The sequence below is a fragment of the Orycteropus afer genome, unplaced genomic scaffold (assembly GCF_000298275.1).
Source record: "Orycteropus afer afer isolate SDZICR_OR568_19922 unplaced genomic scaffold, OryAfe1.0 scaffold00030, whole genome shotgun sequence".
NCBI classification, from domain to species: domain Eukaryota; kingdom Metazoa; phylum Chordata; class Mammalia; order Tubulidentata; family Orycteropodidae; genus Orycteropus; species Orycteropus afer.
In genome coordinates, this window is record NW_006921617.1 from 9,865,271 (window position 1) to 9,887,439 (window position 22,169).

Consider the following 22,169-nt stretch of genomic DNA (forward strand, 5'->3'; position numbering starts at 1 on the left):
CTCTGTAAACTTTCACCCAAATCACACTTAAAAAAAAAAAAAAAAAAAAGACTGAAGTAAATGTAACAAAACAGAATATATAGGGACTGTTGAATGGAAAACCAATTTTCTCTGTAAACTTTCACCCAAATCACACTTAAAAATTAAAAAAAAAAAAAAATCAACTTCTAAATACCTCACAGAAACTAAAGTTAAAAATAAATAATTAAATGAAGGAAAAATAAAGGATTGAAAAAGAAAGAAAACCCAAGAAACAAAACTACATGGACATATTAATAAATATCATTCAAAATCCACTTGCCATCGAGCCAGTTTCAACTCATAGCGACCACTGGATAAATCTTTTACATAAGTAGATTGCTCCATCTTCCTTCTGTGGAGTGGGTTTGAACCACCAGCATTTTAGTTAGCAGTCAAATGCCTTCGGCACTGTGCCACCAGGGATCCTTTAGAAATATCACCAAAAACCAAACCAAACTCATTGCCATTGAGTCTGAACTGACTCAAAGCGATCCCTCCTTGGATTTCTGAGGTAGCATCACTATGGAAGTAGATTGCCCAACCTTCCTTCTGAGGAGTGGCTGGTGGGTTTGAACCACCAAGCCTTCTGGTTAGCAGTCACATGCCTTAGGTACTATGCCACCAGAACGCCTAGAAATATCACAAGCACCCAGAATGACTTCTGTGCTTTCCCTCCCTCAGATTCAGGGAGCGCTTGTCACCAACTCCAGGCGGCCATTTTGGGAGGGTTGTTCGATAGAGCACATGGCACGCACACACATGTGCTCACAGTCCCGTTTCCACAGAAAATGAAACAGGTCTCAATTAAGCTATTTCTAACAATGTGGTGTCCTTTTAATAGCTGTTCAAGTTGAATATATCAGCAGACTTCCAGGATCTGAGAAACACATCTTTCACAAAGAAGCTGACAAACTTCTTTTGACTGATTTTTCTAAGTGCTCTGAGATTTGTCATCTAAACCTTTTATTACTATGAACCATATAAAATTGCTGTTATTTGATGGTTTTTGACCTACATAACTAGAAAGTTCACATGGTGCCATCTAATAATACTGATAACTGCTCAGGCCTCACACGTAAGTACAAAACAAGAGACCTATGGTCCTTGATGTTCCACTGTTTCAGGAGCCTGGAGGGCTGCAGTTGCCTTCAGAAAGAGACTATAGTATAGTTGAGTCACTCAAAAACAAACTTGGGTGGGGGGGAAGAAAAACTCCAGTGAAAATGATCTAAGCAGAAATCCCAGTGGAGTAGTGATAACATCTTGATGTTTTCTTTCTAAGATCATTGTTTTGGTTTCTTGTTAAAATGGTGTACGAAAATAGAAATATTTGTTTGGCTCAAATGCCAGCATTAACTCTCCAGTACCAGGAGATAAAGCTGGGTAATGTGGAGAGCAGCCGACAGTCATTAAAAGCAAACTTGGATAATCCCTCTGAAATTGGACTTTCTTCAATTTATTTGAAATGCCCTGGAAGATGTTTTTTTTTCTGCATACATCGAAAGTTCAAATGTTCCTTTATTTATATGCTACCTCCTTCTAGAACTGGAATTGAAGCAAGGTAAATACTACATGTGGATATTGTCCAAAATTGTGTGAGTTAAGGTTTACATGCTATAGCTCGAACTGAGATGAACATGGTTAGTCAGGTTTTCGGAAAAGATCTCATTTTGGCAGATATGTTTACACAGATAAGGAAATGCAGATAACACAGGGGCCTGATACCTTCTTTTTCCCAACCCTGGGTACGTACCACCTCTGCCCAGGTATTTAGCTACAAGAGTTCATTTCTCATTCAAGCCTGTTAACTTCTCCTGAGGCTGTAAGGCAACAAACACTGAAAACCCAGAACAATTTTCTTTTTTCTTGAAAAGGCTGACTTTTGAAGCTAGTTGACTGGGGGAATGAGGGGTTGGAGGATAGGAACAGGGGAGAGGCCTCACAGAGGATTGGTGGGAGGGGATCACAGGGTAGATGGAAGTGCATTTGGGTGAAAGCTAAGCTGCAGTCAAGGCAAAGGGCAGAAAACCAGGTGGGTCCTTACTTCAGAAAATGGTCCCAAATGCCTTTTTTAAACCTTTTAAAAGTTTTTTTATTGCTGTAAAAATACAGAGAACACGACATTTAATGAGGCTCTCTTAAAACCTGTAACCTCATGAGTGGGGAATCCCCTGGAACTTGGCTCTAGTTTTGGCTTCCTTGGCATAAAACAAAAATACATGATTTGCTTTGGAGTCATCTGATCAGAGTAGATGGTTAATCTAGGTCTTTCGGTGCCCAAAGGGCATTATTAGCTAGGTTGCTATTAACCATAAAATAGCCAACTCCTGGCTTCATCTTGTATAAAAAGGCAAAATGATTTGGTTTTCTCTTCTGCAGCTCACTGGCAGAGGCCCAGGCAGCTGCTCTCTGAGGCATAATGCATGGAATTGATCTTGACGGGGGTGGGGGTGGGGGCACGAGACGACACAAAGACTAGGACAACGACAAGATTCTTTATTAGATAACAAGAAGTTCAAGCTATGTCCCTTCCCTTAGGGGGCATGTGACTAATGAGCTAATATTCCTCTTAATAAAAAAGATACAGGAGTTAAATACTCAACCCTGGGAAGTGGATGGAAAAAGTATGCGTGATTCAATTAACTAGTTCCCAGGCTTCCTGGGCCACGATGGGTATGGCCTGCCTTCCATCATGGATAATTCCTCTAATGGTGCTGTAAACACCAGACCTTGGAATGCCAGCTGGGAGCTCTGCTGGGCACTTGCTCTTTAAAGGACAACAATAGGTTGACACTTTGATGTGTAAATAATTTATAAGCCAATTAAGTATTAATAGGATTTCCAGACCCATCAAAAAAAAAAAAAAGATTTGCTGCACAGAAAGCAAAGCTTGAAAGCTGGATTAGGAAAGGAAATACCACTTGTAAGTTACTTTTAATCAAGAGATTACATGTCCACTGCAACTCAAATACATAAGTACTTGTGATATTTTGTTTAAGAAGTCCCATTTACTGCCTCTTCAGATTCAGCCCACCGCTATCCTGGATTGGGTCTGCTTACTTGTAACGTGTGGAACATTACACCACCACAGTTTGGAGTAAATGAACAAGGCTGACAAGAAAACAGTGAAATCAAAGCAGCTTTTAGTCTAGAAGTCTTTCCCCTCTCACACTCAGCACTTTATCGATAAGCCACCCCCCACCCCTCATGGGCAACTGAGAGACACTGGAGGGGTCTTAATGTAGCTTTCACCAAAATCTTTGTCAAAAGGCAGCTCCCATAAACAGCCGGATAAGAGCATGATTCATCCATGAGATCATTCTAGAATCTGTCTCTGTGTGGGAATAGGCTTGGTGTGAGGAAAGACACACAATTTGTGAATGTGTAATATTCCACAACAAAAAGCGATGTTTCTGGGGAAAGTGGGTGGGGAGGGAGGGGAAGATGGGCCTAGAGCCTGGCAGGGAGCATTCAGGCTTGGAGACTCTCTCTAAGAATAGAAGAAGAAGCTGTTCTCTGTGTCACACAATGATCAACACTCAGGAAATGGGCCCAAGCTGATGACCTCATCGGAATGCCCTGAATGCCAAAAGCTAAGGACATAAACACCATATGGAAGCTGTTGACAACTTCAAAGCATGCTCCCAGAGACACCTTGCACTCCATTAATTAGGAAGCCATTTTTTTCATCACATGGTCCCTGAGGCGTCTGTAGTAAGCTAATGTCAATCCACTAACTCAGTCAGGTATGGTTATCTGAATGGGTTTGCACTTATACACACATCAGAGAAAATTTTTACTGGAATCATCTAGCATGGTCATTATATGTAACCTCAATTGTAAGTAAACTGTTTTCACTACAGTTTCCTTCTGGTCAGATCCACTTATTCAGAAATACCAATAACATCCACGTGTTTCAGAAACTAATGAGCATTTGGGCACTGGCACCAGTTTGCCAGTGAGAAGGGCAAGCCTCTGCACAGGGACAATCCCGGACTAGCCCTCAATACAATGCCTGCAGTCTCTCACTCAGGAGTGGGTTGTGTTCCAAAAGTTTATGAGTTGGCTGTCTGGAACTCAGAATGCATTTTCCCACTGACTCAAAGTTATAAATGGAGATTAGCCCACAACACCCTTTCAGCCTTTAAAATAACCAAACCAGCCAAATTGTATAAGCAAGAGCACTGGTTATAGGTGTAAAAGGTTGGAGGGGTAAAAGCATTTAAAAAAAAAAAAAAAAAAATGGAGGAAGCCGAGTCTCCTGGTTTCCTGGTTTAAGGCTGACCCTCAGCAGCATTTGAAAGCAGGTCAAATTTGCATTATTCATACCTCTCTGTACCTCCTTTCACTTCTCAGAACTCCAGGGTCCTTTCCCCTGAGCTATTTCTGTTTTGCACATTTTTTTCCCCCCTCTATTTCTGAATGCATATATTCCTCTCAATCTCCCAGATTTTCCATTACTGGTCTCATGACAGAAGCCCAGGATGATAAGGGGTGTGTGTAGAGGGGAATCTGGAGAACCAGAGGAGGCGGTGGCAACAGGACCAAGTATTGGACAAGCTGACTGCTTATACAGTTAGGCCGGCCCACTTAGGAGAGGTGAGAAAGGTGTTTGCAATTCATTTTGTAATCAGAAGGTCATCAAGCCAAACCACAGATCTAGACTAGAAAAAAGAAGGCAGTGACTAATGTGGATAAAAGGCAAAAAAGCGTCAGTCTGGCCTTGGCAACTGTTAGTTGAGAGAAGAGGAGCTGGTTTAAGGCTGGGGCTCTTCCCAGAAAATGGTACAATTTAAAGCTTAATATGAGAAGAGTGTTTACAGCTATGGAAAGGTCTGATGTTTACAGCTGTAGTGAAGAAGATGGGCAACATCTGTTCCTCTCCACTTTTAACAGCCTTCCAATAGCTTGTTTTGAAAGGTGAGATTTGGCAGAGCGTCTTCCCACCAGCAAGAAAGATCAAAACAAAACAATCATCTCTTCATATTGTACATATCTATTTACACGAGGGGGTGGAAAAGAAAGACTGGAAGGAAACAGACCAACATATTAATGGTGCTTTTGTTCAGGAAGTGAGATGCTAGGTAATCTTTATCTTCGTTTTATTTTTATGTAGTTTCCAAATTTTCTTTCATGAGCATGTACCACTGAGATAATTTTCAAGACCAAATAAAAGCAGATCTGAAGGTGACTCCATGGTGCTTGTAGAACCACACAGCTGGCTAATGCATTGTGAGCTGGACTGAGATTTGCTGTGTTGTAACAGATCTAGAAGGAGCAACGGAATAGCTCTGTGACTGGTCAAAAATGGAACTGAAACACACAGTGAGTATCTACCACAGCTTGGCTGGTGCTCAGCACTTTCATAAATAATATTTCATTTAATGTTCTCAACAACCCTGAGGTCAAGATTATAATCAATTTTACAAATGAATAAACTTGGATCAGCAAGGCTAGTTGATGTGCCATCACTGGGGAGTCTGGTGGACCACCAGCGCTTTCCTACGAACCATCCTGCCTCCTGGCCTCTGGGGTCATCTGCACCAAAGGCAGCTGGGCAAGAACTATGGTTCTCCTAATGAGGTCATAAGGGATGGTGGGAAAGGAGTGAGAATGAATGGGCTTCTCACCCCAACTCCTGCTTCTCTGGACCAGCACTGTGGTTAGCTGTTTTATTTACTGGGATTCTATGTAATAATAACTAGCTGCAGACCACTTTCTTCCAGTAAAAGTTTACATAAAATCCCCCCACACCAAAAAAAAAGTCTAAGAACCATAGGACTAGATAGGCTCCAAGTTCCGTCTAGCTCTAAAGTCTATCATTTGGACTGAAGAGTGTGCCTCTCACTGGACCCTTTTGAAGTTGCATTACCTCACATGTCTTCAATTTGGAACACCCTTTTATGAATTAGCTCAGCGATGCCTCCAAGGAGAAGCAGTGATGCCCTTCTTCTCAGGATGGGCTTACATGTCTTTTCAGTGTTTTTTGCTTATCATGCTCAGCCCATAGGCCTATTACGAAATAGAGTCCATCCTGGTAATGGTTAATGAGACTCAGTCTGGGCTGTGTTATCTGAAGGGAGTGGGCAGAGCCCATAGCCAGTCTTCAATCTAAGTATGCCAACTGTTTCCAATATCTTCCTAACATGGGTACCTGATTAGACACGACTGTGCTGGCTCCAGAAGGGCCAGGCCACAAGGACGAGGTTGTACAAGTGAGTTGAGTGTATGGGAGGTGGTGAAGAGGACCAAGGTGGGGGCTTTGATGCAGCCCAGATATGGAGAGGGGTTCCTTTGAGAAGATGAAGCTTACCACTCCCCACAGCAATGAGCCTGGGAAAAGCACCCTCTTCTACCACTGTGTCAGACTCAATCCAAATAGGTACCTTGCTTTCAGCAAAGCCAGTACACTTGAAAGGAACGTTTTGATCTCCTTAAACTAGAGCTGTGTGTTCCATTTTGATCACATGATGCTGGTTTGGAGAAGTTCTGACAACTTGAATGGAAAGAGGACCAGGTTAGTCAGTTGGCTGAAAGCCAGGGAGCTCAGCCAGGGCTTGGGCAAAGCTGCAGCAGCCAGTTGTGACTGTTGCAAAAGGCCCTTAGCATTCTTGGGTCAGTGACTCACTGTTACAGAGATCACAGACTGGTTCACAGTACCCTCGCCAACCCCTTTGTTTGCTTTCCTGAAATGTAGATCCCAAAACCACAAAAACCAAACCCACAATTGTCGAGTCAATTGTGACTTGCAGTGACCCTATAGGTCAGAGCAGAACTGCTCCATAGGAAGCAGACTGTCACATCTTTCTCCTGTGGAGTGGCTGGTGGGTTTGAACTGTGGATCTTTTGGTTAGCAGCCCAGCTGCTTAACACTTGTACCACCAGGGCTCCTTGAAATGTAGATACATGAAGGCTAAAAACTAAACTACATTTCCCAGACTCCCAGGGGTGCCCCTTGGGCTCTGCTAGGCAGAAGTCCTGTGTGAAATGCTCATATGAAACCTGGGAGTAGCAATCAGTAACACATGGGGGAAGATCAGAACTTCCAGCAAGTATGGGGTGGAGCATTGGAGTAAGGAAGTGTCAAATTTCCAGTGTCCAGCTCCTAGGGAGCTCTGGTGGTATAGTGCCTAAGGCACTTGACTGCTAACCAGAGGCTGGCGGTTCAAACCCACCAGCCACTCCTTGGAAGGAAGACTGGGCAATCTACTTTTGTAGAGATACCACCTTGGAAACCCAAGGAGGGGTCACTATGAGTCGAACTGACTCGATGGCAGTGAGTCTGGTTTTTTGTTTGGGTTTAGCTCCTAGGAACTTAGGCTTCAAATGGTGGCCTCAATAGTAATGTTTTCATTGGAGAAGTCCATGTACGTTTTCTGCACCTGCGTTGCTTCCAACTGGGTCATTCCTGGGTGCCTATGCTTATTTCTCTGTCCTTCCTGAGTATTCTGTGAGCTGTCTAAAAATCACTGCCTGACTCCTATCCCCAACAGAGTGGATTCCATCGTCTGTAATTCAGAACACTGAGTGATATATTACCCTGTACTCCAGAAGCCTCTATGTCCATCAGAGCCGCTATGGGTTTATGTTATGGCAAGACTTAGAATTCATCAAGTGAAAGAACAGGAAAAGGGAAGCTATTGGCAGCATCTCATTTTATCTAGAAGATGATTTCCTGAACTGTTGTATATAAGCAAACTTTGCATATCAAACAATATTTTATGAGTGCTAAGAAAGCTCTTTATTTTAAGAAGTGCTGTCACAAATCCTTGTGTGAAGTGAGGACATATTCGGTAATGTGAATAACAACCCCCAATGTAACTCATCTGCATACTTTCTCAAAGAGAAGCATTTTTCATGCACAGTTTTAAAGACAGAAGATCCTCACCAATCCCTAAAGTCCTCCCTGGTGGCAAATGTGGCACTTATGGGGTGACCTGGTATGCTGGGCAAGTGCTGCAGAGACCTGTGTGAACAGCACATTAGGGTCACACACCAATAACTCCGACCTCTGCTGACACCCAGTGTGCCAACACCATCATCACACTTGAGGAATTTCACTACCACTCCCTCTCCACACACCTTTCCTACTTGAAAGATGACAAATACCCAGATGAGGAAACCACCCAGACTATTTTCCACTGAAGACTCCACTGCAAAAATAACCATGGGGATCTCTGGGTTTGCCCTCAGGGAATCAATCTAAGGCTTTCAGGAGTCTTTGCAAGCCACGAACCCACAGCTGCCAGTGTCCTGAGGAGACACCCCTCACGTGGCACGTGCAAGGGGGAAGCTGCCCTTCCCGAACCTCGGGCTCTTCTACTACATGGACGCACACCTATCAGCAGTGCTGCATTGGGGCCTAGCCCATGCCAATCCACCAAGGCTGCTGATCACTGAGGGAAATACACACAGTGCTCAAATGTGTGTTAGTGCGTTTCCAGGACTGCCTCCAGAGAGAGGTTCCATGGCCCAGAGCAGAAGACTAGAGCCTGGAACCAGATTGGTCCCTTCTGATAACAGGACCAAAATATGAGAGATGAAGTCTGGCCATTCTCGCTTTTAAGGAGCATTACAGCTGTACTTCTTCAAAGACAGATTTGTTTGTTTTTCTGGCAGTCTATGGTATTTTCAGTATTCTTTGCCAACACCGCAATTCAAATGCATCAGTTCTTCTGTGGTCTTCCTTATTCATCATCCCGCTTTCACATGCCCATGAGTGTAGGGATGGCAATTTTCTTGAAAAGGTGGGTGGGGATAAAGAAACTTTGTATAGCACATACTTTGTTTTCACTTAAGAGTTAGATTTATTTTAAATGGGGGCATGGAGAAAGATTTGGAGGTAAAGTGTTCTGCAGTGCCTCCTTGGGACCCCTCAGCTATCTTGGATTGATTGTTCACGTCAGGCATCCCCAGTCAATAATAAGCTCCTGAAGAGAGGGGTTTTAAACTCACACTTCTCCACCTCCATCAAGGCCATGCACTCATTGAGGCCAAACAAATGACTGCCCAAGTAAGTGCATGAATGGTTGGTGGATTAGTTTCCTAGGGCTTCCATAACAAATTACCACAAACTGGGTGGTTTAAAACAACAGAAATCAAACTTCTCACAGTTTTGGAGGCCAGAAGTCCCCAAATCAAGGTATTGGCAGAGCCATGTTCCCTCTGAAGGCTCTAGGGGAGAATCTATTCCATGCCCTCCTCTTAGCTTCTGGTATCGCTGGCAGTCCTTGGCACTCCTTGACTTACAGACACATTACTCCAATCTGTGCCTCCATCTTCTCCCATGTTTCTTCTCATATGGACTGTCATATCAGATTAAGGGCTCTCCCTGCTCCAGGATGACCTCATCTTAACTAATTACATTTGACATGACCCTATTTCCAAATAAGGTCACATTCTGAGGTTCCAGGAAGGACACAGATTTTGGGAGGATACTATCCAAACCAGTACAGATGGTAAAACCTCTCCTAAAATTGATTTGTCTGATTTGGTCAATTGATGACAAGAGTCAAATAAGTGTTCAGCTTTCAGTATAAAACCAAGAACAAAACACTGGGGTCCAGATAGGAAGCAAAGCAAGCCAAGAGGTGAGAATTGGACTTGGGAAGCACCAATGCAGACTGCCAGGAAACACAAACAGAAAGATGCTGTTGCTGTTATGTGCCATCGAGTCAGACCTGACTCCTAGCGACCCCTCCTTGGGTTTCCGAGGCAGTATCACTACGGAAGTAGATTGCCTCATCTTCCTTCCGAGGAGTGGCTGGTGGGTTTGAACCGCCAGCTGTCTGGTTAGCAGGCAAGTGTCTTAGCCACTATGCTACCAGAGCTCCCAACAGAAAGATAAGGCCATCCTAATAGAGGCTTCCCATGCAGAGGAGGTTGAAGTATATGTTGGATGAACTTCTCTGTTTCCTGTTCTTCGAACTTTGCTGTGATGAAGTTGGAGTGGTACATTATCCTGTTCCGGGGAAACTGCTTGTTCTGAATAATCATGCACACGTGGACTAATCACGTGCCATAAGTGCAATGGAAGCATGGGAGTTAGAAATCATGAAGTCAGCAGGCAGGAGTGGCCCGGAGACCGGGTTCTAGAGTTGGCTCTGTTGGGTCCATGGGTGCAGGATAAGCTTCACCTCCCTGTATCTTCTTTGTGAAGCAGGAAGGTTATACCGTATGATTTATAAAGTCCTTTTCATCCCTGAAATTCTACAATCTATGTCTGAGTTCCAGAAAGAGCTTCACCTATAAGGGAACTTTCCACAGGGGAAATGTAGTAATTAATATGTACATGAATTAAAGTAGTTTCACGTATATTTTTATTTTACTGGAATAAATGTTTTTATTACTTGACCAGAGGTGCTTCCTTATAATTAGTAAAAATAAAAGAGTAACTATGATAGATGGAAATTATTCATAAATTGGATGTCTGCTTATTAAAAATTAAAATAAAGCAGAATGCTTAATTCTACTGCTAACTTACAATATTTTGAATTGCATTCATAGTTTTTTATGTGAGGACTGAAGTAGAATCTGTTCTTTCTTCCGTTAATAAACAACGTAATTGTTATTTCTTATAGAAATTAACTTTTCTGCAGTTTCGTTTCCTCATGTGTAAAATTTAGAGGAGTAGGCTTGAGTAGGAGCCCTAGTGGCACAGTGGTTTAGCACTCAGCTACTAACTGGAAGATCAAAGGTTTGGGAGATGTGGCAGTCTGCTCCATAAAGATTACAGCTTTGGAAACCCTATGGGGCAGTTCTACTCTGTCCTACAGGGTTGCTATGAGTTGGAATCAAGTAGAGGGTAATGAGTTTGGTTTGGTTTTGGTTTTACTGGATTTGAACTTGTTTCTCTATAAGAAACTTTCAGCTGTAAAAGGTTCTGTCCTGCAGCTCCACACATGCCTTTTTCTTCTCTATCCAGAGCCAACAGGCAGAATGGCTAGGTCTACTGAGGAGCCTCTGAGGTGACCCTTCCTGACATCTCTGAGGCCTTCACAGCAGTAGAGAAGGAGACTCAGGCATCGACAGACACCCACCAGGTCCCTAGCACCAGCTGGCTTCCAGCTAGAATTTCCCTGAGGTGTTTAAAAATGCAGAAAACCAAGTAGGTCCACAAAGATGATGAATGCAGATGGTCTGGGTGATCTTTTCCTGGGTAATTTAACTTTTTAGATTCCTACTGGCTTTGCATAAAATGCTATAATCTTAAAATTAACTGTGCAATTGATAATCTTAAAATTAACTGTGCAAGGTAGTAATTTACCATCCCCATTCTACATGAGAGGAAATGGAGGCTCATAGAAGATAAGTGACTTTCCCAAGCAAAAATCTGTAAGTCCCTAAAGTTCTCCACACCGACTTCCACCTTTCTTTTTCTTGTAAGAAACACAGGGTCCTTTACAAGTGAGACCCACCTACCTGTCCAGGTGCCAGGTCCTGCGCTGGGAACCTCATACACAGTCACTCCTGGAATTCTGTTAACCTCTCTGAGGCAGAGATTGTAAAAGTTCCAAAGCGTTTCTGCGAATATGGACCTTGCCTTGCCTTCTGCCAGTGTGGGCTATGGAAAAGCCCAGAGCTGCAGATTTGGGTTCAAACTCCCGCTCTGGCACGAAGTTGATGTTTGAGAACCCAACTCTTGAGGATCAGTGATTTTATCTATATAACAAAAATAAGTACTTGGGTACCCGGGGGGACCCCAAAACTTGGAAATGAGATGACTTGTTATGAAGGAAACTAAAGTCAACACTTCAAGGATGGAAAAGCCAAACTCACTTAAGGAAACAGCATTAGGCTCAGCCAGGAGGTAACCTGCAGGATCCTGGCTGAGGATCTTTACAGGCAGTCCCCACGTTACAAATGGGATCTGTTCCTAAGTATGTCTTTTAAGTCAAATTTTTAGGTGAGTTGGAACAGATGCATATGGTTCTTATTGAGCCTTACTTTAGTGTAAGATAAAGCTTAAAGCCTTTTTGATAATTTAAAAGCTACACATGCAGGAAGTAAAGGTGATTTCAATGAAGAATTCCTTGCTGAGCAGGGGCTGGTTCAATGGGTAAAATTTATATAACATTAAAGTAGGAGTTGCCTGTTAGGCAGATGTTCATAACTCGTAACTCGGGCATTTACTGTATTAAAAATTATAATTAATCATAGGTGTAATTTTAATGTCTTTCCTCCCTGGTTAGGTTGTATGGTCCAGGAGGGCAGGAACCAGCTCTGTCTTGCACTACTTTCATCCCTAATACCTAGTCACACAGTAAGCATTCAATAAAAGAATGAATGAAATGTGTCTAAATAAATAACACATCTATCAGAAAGGGTACTGGTAAGTAAGGGAAACCCAGAAAAAGAATCCAGAAACTGGCAGTGCCTGTCCAAGCCCTTCCAGGTGAGAGGATGTCCTGGCAAACAATGAATTGTACAGTCTCACTAAGGACACCAATCCTCTCCAGGAGTCAATGCATCAGACATTTTTTTCCTGGTGCCTTTACACATTCAATTTGCCAATTACACTTGCTCTGATTCCAGCTCTAGTTAAGAAGCCTTCTACTGATGACTTGGATCCTGCTGGAAGGATGCTTACAATCAAATATTCTGGGTCCTGGGACTATCAGTTGTAATTAAATAATTGAACAGGCCAAATGGGCTCACACATTAGGTCTGTGAGCTGGTACCAGCCAGTTTCCCCAGGAAAGAAGCCCGCTTCTCCTGGGAGCCAGACCCAGGACCACAGCAGGCTGACAAGGGGAAGAAAGCCTCCCAACTAGCTTCATGCTAGTCCTTAAACCTCTGAGCTGCAGATTTTGCTGCTACTTTTTCTAGAGCACCTACTTTGCAAAATTGTTGTAAGGATGCAGACAATGAAAAGGACCAGCACAAAGCAAGTGTACTGTTATGGCATACACCAAATAAATGACTGGGTTAGGGGACTGGATTCCATGAATCCTGTCCCATGGAGCTTATAGTCTAGAATATGAGTAATAACCATGATGAACTGAACAGGTCAAAAGTCTGACGTGTTTATAGGGGAAAGAAAAGGAAAGATCATGGTGAGTAGGAACCACATGGGTACAACTCATGGAAGATGATGCATAAATTGTGAATCAGGGCTGTGACCCTACTGTCCTCCAAAGGGCCAATGGTAGTATGTAGGTGGTGTTTTGATTGTCACAATGACTACAGGGCAATGTAGCATTTAGTGAGCAGAGGCCAGAGCTAGCACCTTACAATACTAATAGTCCTACATAGTCAACTGTCCTCAGTGGTGTAAACAACTGACATGCCTGGCCGCTAATCAAAAAGTTGATGGTTAGAGTCTACCCAGAGGTGCTTCAGAAGGTCTGATGATCTCCTTCTGAAAATATCAGCCACTGAAAACCTGGTGGAGCACAGTTCTACACTGACACACATGGGGTTGCCATGACTTGGAACTGACACAACAATTGGTATAGTACATACATCAATAGCACCCCTGAGGACATGCACTGAATGCAGGCAAAAGATGAAGAGGGAAAGTGAGCCGAGACTCAGATGAGGAAATGGGCACAGGGTTCGGGGATAGTGAGGAGGAGAGGAGGCTTTGAAGATCAGGCCCTTACTTACCCACTGTTTGTTTTGGCATGAAATGAGGGACTTGAGCAGTGAGTGACCCTCTGATGTGCAGCTAATCCTGCACATTGGTTCCTGGTACCACTTTGCTTTAACATTGGCCCAGCAGTGCCAGCTCCAGCTTGCTGGTCAGGTTCCTGACTCCAAGCCCAAGATGCCAGGAAATAGGATGGTTGCATGGTTTGGTCTGATTCCTTTATTGACCTACCTTTCTCCAAAAGTCAACGTGGCCTGAGGGAGGTCGTGCACCCATATTGCTCATTTCATGGATTGGGGAGAGGTGACAAAATGCATATTCAGAAATAGCAGGCATTATGGAGGGAAGACACACATGTGTGAGCACGTGCACACACACACACACATATACATACACATGCCAATAATAAAGAAGCTTTCTGGTTGAAAAGAAAGTGGAAATTTTTCTTTTAAATTTACAAATACTGAATTTGAAACATCAATGTAAAGTGTGTTCTTGAAAATGGACAGGGTGGCCATGTCACGTATGTCAGTGCCAGAACTTTTCATCCAGAGAACAACAAAGCATGCATGTATATACATACCCGGCTTGGGTACTGTCACGATACGGCAGCACTGAAAAGATACTACAGAAGGATCTTCTGCCACTGATAAGGACTATTCTAAAAAACAAAAGCAAAACAAAAAAAGAACAAACAACAAACAAACAAAATACAAAGACTCAAATTAAAAAAAAAATTCTATAGCCATTAAGCATTCGACTTTACAGCAGGATCTGCACACTCCCACCACCTCCTCTGCCAGATGGTGTTCTGCTCACTTTGCAAAATGTACCCAGGCTTCCTCCATGCAGAGGAAGTGGTGCCTCCCCTTATTCAAAATATACACATGTGAGACCCCAAGGAGAGTCTCTGATGAGCACACATGAGCCTTGCTCTGGAGAGGAGCTGCGATGGGCTGTATGGGCAGCTGGAGTGACAGAGCTGAGAGTCGGGGTGGCCAGGGCTGGGCTCCCAGTCATACCACCGATTTTAACCACCAATTTCTATTCTGTAGTAAACAATGCAGAGCATTAGTGCCAAAGACTGGTGAGCAGGAAAGGCACTCATGCCATTACAATCATTAGGTTTTTTTGATATGCTAGCGGCATGTTAGGTTCAGAGAGTAACTTAAGTGGACAATTACATAATCAGTCTTAGCCTCCATTCCTGCTATAAAGATACTCCTGGCAATAGTTCTGTACAGTGCTCTTGTGCTCTTATGCAATCAAAGGGCACTTAAAAAACATTAAGAAAAAAGTACTTATTTTGGCATCAGAGAATAACTTTTGCCCAAGGGAACTGCTGATGAAAAAATGGAGAAATGAGTATGTGGAGGGAATTAGAAAACAAAATTCTTTTTAGCAGGATGTCAGTACACATCATATATGGAGTTTGTTTACTTTTGTCCTCTTTTCCATCCATAACCCTTATAATAAAACTAGAGAAAAGATAAAACAATACTATTAAATGCATCAAGGTTTTGGATCTTGTTTTTAGATGATGACATTAAACTGTTTACACCCTCTCCCCCCAGGAAAGTCAGGTTCTCTGGCATGGAAAACTAGGCTCTTGCTGCCTCTCCAATCCAAGCACTCTGATCTTGTCCCTTGCGCTCTATGATCATCCATGCTAAAGGACTTGTAGTACCCCTTCCTTAAAAAAAAAAAATAAAAAAAGAGGTTCCTTCTATCTTGTACTTCTGTCCTTTGCATACTATTGCTCCTGCCTGTTAATGCCTGCCTGAGTGCACTCAGGGAACCCTGTGTGTATATATACACGATATCTCCTGTCAGTTCTGTTTCTCTGGAGAAAACAATATGCCTCTCAACTGTTGCAAGGACAGGAGCATCATATCCAGAGTGGGCCAAGTGAGGGTGAAGGGCTGCAATGAATCATGATCACCTCCTCCTGAATACCTGAAGATTCCTTTAATTCTCATGCATTTTGACTAGCAACAGAAGTTCTAGCACGCCAATGCCTATGTTAACTTACATAAACCAATGCTTATTAATGACTGATTAGGTGCCAGATTAGAAATGCTTCAACTGATGCAGGCAGAGAGCATAAGCAACATACTCAAGTGGTTCCCTAGTAAGAGTGCCAACTGGGATTGGAATAGTCCTCTCTATCACTACTTTGTAAGTGGTAGAGAGGACTTACTTCTCTAAGGACTTCTCTAAGGACTTACTCAAAGTCTGGTCCTGTGGGCATTACTGTGCAAACCATAACTTTTTTTTTAAAATAATTTTTATTATGATCTGGGTGAAAGTTTACAGAGCAAATTCATTTTCCACACAGTTCATACACATTTTGTTTCAGGACATTGACTGCAATGCCCCACAATGTAACAGCTCTCTTCCCACTTCCTCCCTGTAGCTACCTCTTTCCTGTGTCCTTCTTTCTTATGCATTCCTGCCACCCCCCCCACCCCCCCGCCCCCGCCATCGTCGTCTCCCTGTGCAAACACGGCCATTCAGTTCTCCTATGATTGATGGCTCCAAGGAGTTTATCTACCTGATGTAAATGTTCATCCCAAATGCCTGTCTATTGTTTGGCTGGAGACCACAGGAATGAATTCAATTCCAGATCTGAAGGTTGACTAGGGGCCATAGTCTCAGGGGTCTCACCAAGCTCTATCAGACCAGCAAACCTGGTCTTCTTTTTCTTCTTCTTTTTTTAAATTATTTTGACTTTTGTTCCACATTGTTCTCCCACTCTATCCAGGATCTCCTGCACCAACCCCCCTGAGAGGTTGACATTGGTAGCTGGGCGGCACCATCTAGTTCTTCTGGTCTCACTGTCATATAAGCCAAGGATCTCTAGTCCCTTGGATAACTGTTTCCATACATCTTTGATTTTCTTCATTCTTCTTTGCCCCTGATGAAGAGAGACCTATCATTGCATCTAGGTGGCCACATGCAAGCTTTTAAAGGCCCCAGTCACTACTCACCAAAGTAGGATGTAGAACGATGTTTTTGTGTACTATGTTATGCCAATTGAGCTTGATGTCCCCTGTGACCATGGTCCTGAGCCCACAGGTCCAACTGTTCATTCCTTCAGGATAGCTAGATATGGCTAAGAAGTCACCGCAACCTTGTCCCTTGTCAGCTCTACTGTGCACCCAGACATTCTTACAGCACATACAAATATGCTTGTAGAAACATATTTGTCAACTCTATAGCACCCACAACTTTTGCACACAGAAAGGTAAATAACACCGTGCACTCTCCACCAGTGTGTTTTCCTTCACCCAGGTTTGCTAGGGGGGCTTTCCAACCTGGCCTGTGGGTGACTAGGCAGAGCACCAGGAGGGGCCTGAGGGTGATTGTTCATCACCCTGACATTAGGCCTAAAGCCATGTACAGCTCTGTACTCACAGTAATGCTCAGCCCAGGCCCCTTCCAGACAGAAAGACAGAGGTTCTTCACCCTTCCCCGACCCTGCCCTGTGCACCGGGGGGAAAAGCCTGTAACCACTCATTCCTCATGTCACTCCCCACCAGTGTCTTCTGCAACACTGAGAAAGGAATGTGTTGAGCAAACTCAACTGGCTTAGCATCACTGCATTTTCTTCATTACTCAGTACCCATGTGTTCCTCCTTCCCACATACCAAATTTGTTTGGACATTTTTAATAGAATGGGAAAATAAAAATACAAGTGAAATGCAAGTATTCTTTCCAAAGTTCCAACCACAATATGCTCCTGAGTAAATGGGCTGAACTCTTCTGTTAAATGAGTGCTGACTTTGTGGGGTCCTCATCAGTCAGGCCCAGGGCAGGCTGACTACACGGGTCAGGTTGTCCTAATACACATGTGAAATCGAGCAACTCCAAACACAAACTATTTCTGAACAATTCTGGTAGGGTTGGTACCTCTCTGATTGGCTATTTTCCAGCAGCTGGAGGTGGGGGGAGGAAGTAAGTTAGGAGGCTGGCATCTCTGGGCACTTGGCTTCCATTCTTAGGTCCAACGATCTCACAAATTTCTACTTTCTGCAGGGGCCAGTAAAGGAATCCAGAGCAGAGACCACCACAGCAGCTCTGCCACAGGCGTGTGGCTATCCAAGCTCTGGGGAGCTGGTGGTAGTTAAGGGACTCCCAAGAACACACTGTTTCCTAAAGTAGCTTAGGAGTATGAGAGGGATTTCAGGTTTCAACCAGAGCAGGGGAATATTAAAATATGGCAAGTTCTAATGTCCTCTGTTTCTTACATGGGCAACAAGTTCTGATGGTGTAGTGGATAAGGCATTTGTCTGCTCACAAGAAGGTCAGTGGTTCAAACTCACCAGCTGCTCTGCGGAAGGAAGATAGGAAAACCTTCCGTAAAGATTTTACAGCCTTGGAAACCCAGCGGGGGTCACTGTAAATCGGAATCTACTTGATGGCAGTGAGTAAGGTTTCTTTGGTTTATCTAAAGGCAGAGGAGCCCTGATGGCACAATAGTTAAGCACTCGGCTGCTAACTGAAAGGTTAGCAGTTTGAACCCCTCAGTGATTCTGCAGGAGGAAAAAACCTGGTGATCTGTTCCCATAAAGATTACAGGCCAGGAAAACCTACGGGGTGGTTCTACTCTGTCATATAGGATCACTATGTGTTGGAAAAGCCTCGATGGCACATAACAACATCTAAAGACAAGGCTGCTGTGACCAAGTTGGTCTGTGAATTTCAGCTTTGCTCTTTATAAGCACTTGGGGGACTTCCATCATAACAGAGATGCCCAAGGAGAAATCAGGTGTGTCTGCCTCCTTTGCGGGCTTCTGTATCTGTGGAAAAATTAAGTCAGGCACTGGGGGTCAAGAATGACAGATGACCAACGAGCTTCAGTGACTGACCAACTCCAGGTCTTCGCCACTGACCACGATGGCTGATTCTCTTAGGTCCAAATGGCACTCCAAAAGGCCACCGAATTTTCCCATCTGTGACATGTAACACTGAACTGGGAGTCCAGATGACCAGAAAGCATTACATAAAAGATTACTACTTCAAAAGAGGAATTAAAATAATTAATTAACAGAGGAGATGGGTCTCTAAAGAATTAAAGATCACATTTCCATGTAAATGTCTGCCCCAGAAAGGAAAAAACAGCCAAGGAGAAAGCACCAATGGCTGCAGTCCACATGGGCAGAGCCTCTGGGTACATGGTGTTTTCCAACCCCCGCCTCCGCCCCGGAAGCACCGAGAATGCTCTGTAGGTGCCACACTGTCTGACTTTCTTCTTTACAGAGCTTCCTTCTCATGCTTTTACCAAAGTGTTCCTGGTCTGTAGGGTCTTGAGGCTTCAAACCAGAGAGCTTCCATAACCACATTCTGCCTTGACATACTGGAGTGTTCAGAATAGCCAGGAGATGCACCAGTTGCCATCACGTTTATTCTGCTTCAAAGCAACTCCATGTGTGAAGAGTAGAACTGCTCCACAGGGTTTTCAAGGCTGTGACCTTTCACAAACTGATTGCCAGGCCTTTCTTCCAAGGTGCTTCTGAGTGGGTTCAAATTGCCAACCTTTTGGTTAGGAGTCAAGTGCTTACCCATTTGACCACCCAGAGAACCAGGAGATGCACAAAAGGCCTCACCATTGACTGAATGCCATGGACCACTTCCACTGAATCAGCTTTTACCCTCAGTCCAGCACTGACAGTGTCTAATCCTTAAGTGTTTCCCTCTTCTGCCAAAAACTGGCTTCTTGTTCTGCTTCTGAGCCCTGGGGAATCTCTGTTGGCTGTGAGAATGTTCAATTTCTTCCAGGTGGAATATTCCATTATAGCAGAAGTATTATCTTAAGAATGCAAAAACAAGCAACCAACTTCAAATGGTAAAGAAAATCACATTCACAACCATGTGAGACAATTATATATTGGAGGGACACAGCCCAGGTGCGTCCATAGTCCTGACGTCTACGGTGGGAATAGGGTGCTTATGCAGAAACACATTTCCTAAATTGCTGGCATTTGGTCATTCCTTTCCCTGTATTCCTCAGCACCCCAGTCACCTGCTCAGAAGGGTGCCTGTGCTCTCATGCTACGGTTGCTGTGTGCAGGGAAGTTAGAGTTGCTAAGATTAACATCAGGAGACAAATGAAAATTATGAAATCTGGAAAACCTAATGCCTGCCAGATGCCTGCTCCTCCTGAAGCACTTTCCTCCCAACTGCTCTGCCTTCCCATGTGACGTTCTGTGAATAGCTGGAATAAGGAGGATTTGACCCCTTTCTCTCTCTTTCTGAAGGACTGGCAGTTCTATTTTGTGAGTTGAAAAGAAAAAAAAAAAAGAAAAGAAACACTCTTGCTTCCTCTGTATTAAAATCAGCCACTGGGGGGATATTTTTCTTCCTTAGGAAATACTTTTCTTGCTGGTGGATGTGCCCTCATGTGGGTACAAGGGCAAAAGTGTTCCAAGGGCCTACTTTGTGACACTCCCCTCTGTTCTGGAGTGGGATGGACACAAGGTAGCACAGTGAACTGGGAAGAGGGAATGAACCCACAGAGAAGGATCTAGAACAAGGAGATGGAGGAAGTGGTGGGGCTGGGCTCAGGACAGACAGTTGGTAATCTGGGTTAGACTCTGGAGGCAGAGTGGAATTGCAACAAGTGAGCAAAAGGCTTGTGTAGACCAGAATGAAGGGAAACATGGCCCAAGCAGGGATGTGTGAAGCTGCACAGGGCAGCAGCATGCGGTCAGCAGCATGAGTGACTGAGCACAGGGCATTAAGGGGCACTGGGAAGACATGGAGCTGGCCCATATTCAGTGGGGTGACGCATCTGAAGATCTTCAAAAACACTAAAACAAAAGAACTAAACACTGCGGTATAGTCGATTCAACTCACACCGACCCCTCCTTGTGTTTCTGAGGTGGTATCTTTACAGCAGTAGATTGCCCCATCTTCCTTCAGAGGAGTGGCTGGTGGGTCTGAACCACCAGCCTTCTGGTTAGCAGTCAAATGCCTTAGGTACTATGCCACCAGAGCTCCTTCAAAAACACTAAGTAGCCCATAAATACCACATGGCTGCATTATTATTGGTGGAGGTCTTACCCTTCTTATATGACCATCTCTACCACTACTTCCATTACTACTAGTATTACTACTACCACCACCCTTCAGATCTTCATTGCATGCTAAAGAGTTGCAGCTTATCCTACAGTCTAGGGAGTGGCTGAAGATTCCTGAGTAGAAGTTCTATGTGATCTTTCTCTCTCCCTCACCTCCTTTCACAAATATACTTAGGCACTTGCACTATGCCAGACATTATGGTAAGTGCTGGGGACCCACTGATGGATGACACAGATAAGGGCTTACGGTTTTACGGGAGATATATGTACACAGGGGTGCGAGTTCCCTGATGGGGAAGTAGGGTGCAAAAGGAGGGACTTCTGACCTCACCTGTGGGGAGCAGGGAGGGCTTTCTGGAGGAAGTGGTAGCTAAGCTGAGATTGAGGAATAATCAGGAAACAGTGAAAAGAGTTTGATAACAGAAGGATCAGTGTGAGTGAAGGCTTGGAGGAGAAAGAGCAGAAAGGCCTAGAGGGACTAGAGCAAGTATATAGTAAAACTTTCTTCACTGACCTCCACCAGGTTCTCTACTCCCCTCTGTAAAATACTCAATGCTTGGGGCTAGTAAGCTGTTCTATGAGGTGTACACTTACTAAGGGCCAGTTGTATATGGCCCAAACCTGTTTATGCCAGTTTTACTTGTTCTACTGGTACTTGTCCATTAAAGATGACACAAATGAATAAAATGTGAAAAAAAACAGAAGATTGCTGTTTCTATAAAAACAACACTGAATGCTTGAAAAAATATTCCATAAAGGTAAATCACTAGGGGCAAGACAAGTATAGAGCATTAGGAAAAAAACCTGTAAAAACCTAAGAAGATTTTGCACTTAGATTCTTGGGCCATTTTAAAGAAGTCAAATATGGCAAATTCATCTGGCAATAAATTTGAATGATGATAATGTAAACAGACTGAGTGACACAGACAGACTTCAACTAGTGGACTCATGGGCAAAGAAAAAGACTGAAATAAAAAAAAAGGAATTGCTGAATGGATATTCACTGATACGCCTTAAACTAAAGCACGATGCTTAAGCTATGTGTTTAATTTCCGTAGGTATTTCTTCTAGCATTTACTCACCTTTTCCTTAAATCAAATATTTATTGTAAAGAATTCAGTGTGGTGGGAGGGTGGTGTGGGGATGGAGAAGTGGCAGAACCTGTGAGGCTGCAGACCAGCTTCAGAAAGGCCTCCTGATCCCTGAAGTGCAGGAGCCTGGGAGCTTGTCGGGGAGTCCCCAGCTTTAGGTGGTATGGCAACCACGGCCTGGGTGAGCTCCTCCAGGCAAAGGGCAGGGCCTGACGAGAGAGGAGGGGCTGGCTGGAGCTGACAGGAAAGCCAGTAGGACAGGGTGAGTGGAAAAAGGCGAGCTCACAAAAGCCACAGGGAGAGAACCAGGGAAGGAGGAGGAAAACAAGGCAAGTGTGGTGTCGTGGAAGTTAGGAAGTCACCTCTTGAACCCTCTCCAACTCT

At 43.9% G+C, this 22,169-nt stretch overlaps 1 protein-coding gene across 1 annotated transcript in view; it reads right to left on the reverse strand.

The window, feature by feature from the left end:
- Positions 1–22,169, reverse strand: part of CABLES1 (Cdk5 and Abl enzyme substrate 1) — a 139,176-nt gene that overhangs the window by 33,271 nt on the left and 83,736 nt on the right. The window contains exon 4 of the mRNA XM_007935614.2: positions 14,196–14,273. Within this exon, the coding sequence (XP_007933805.1) occupies positions 14,196–14,273 (78 nt within the window). The remainder of the gene's footprint in view (positions 1–14,195; positions 14,274–22,169) is intronic.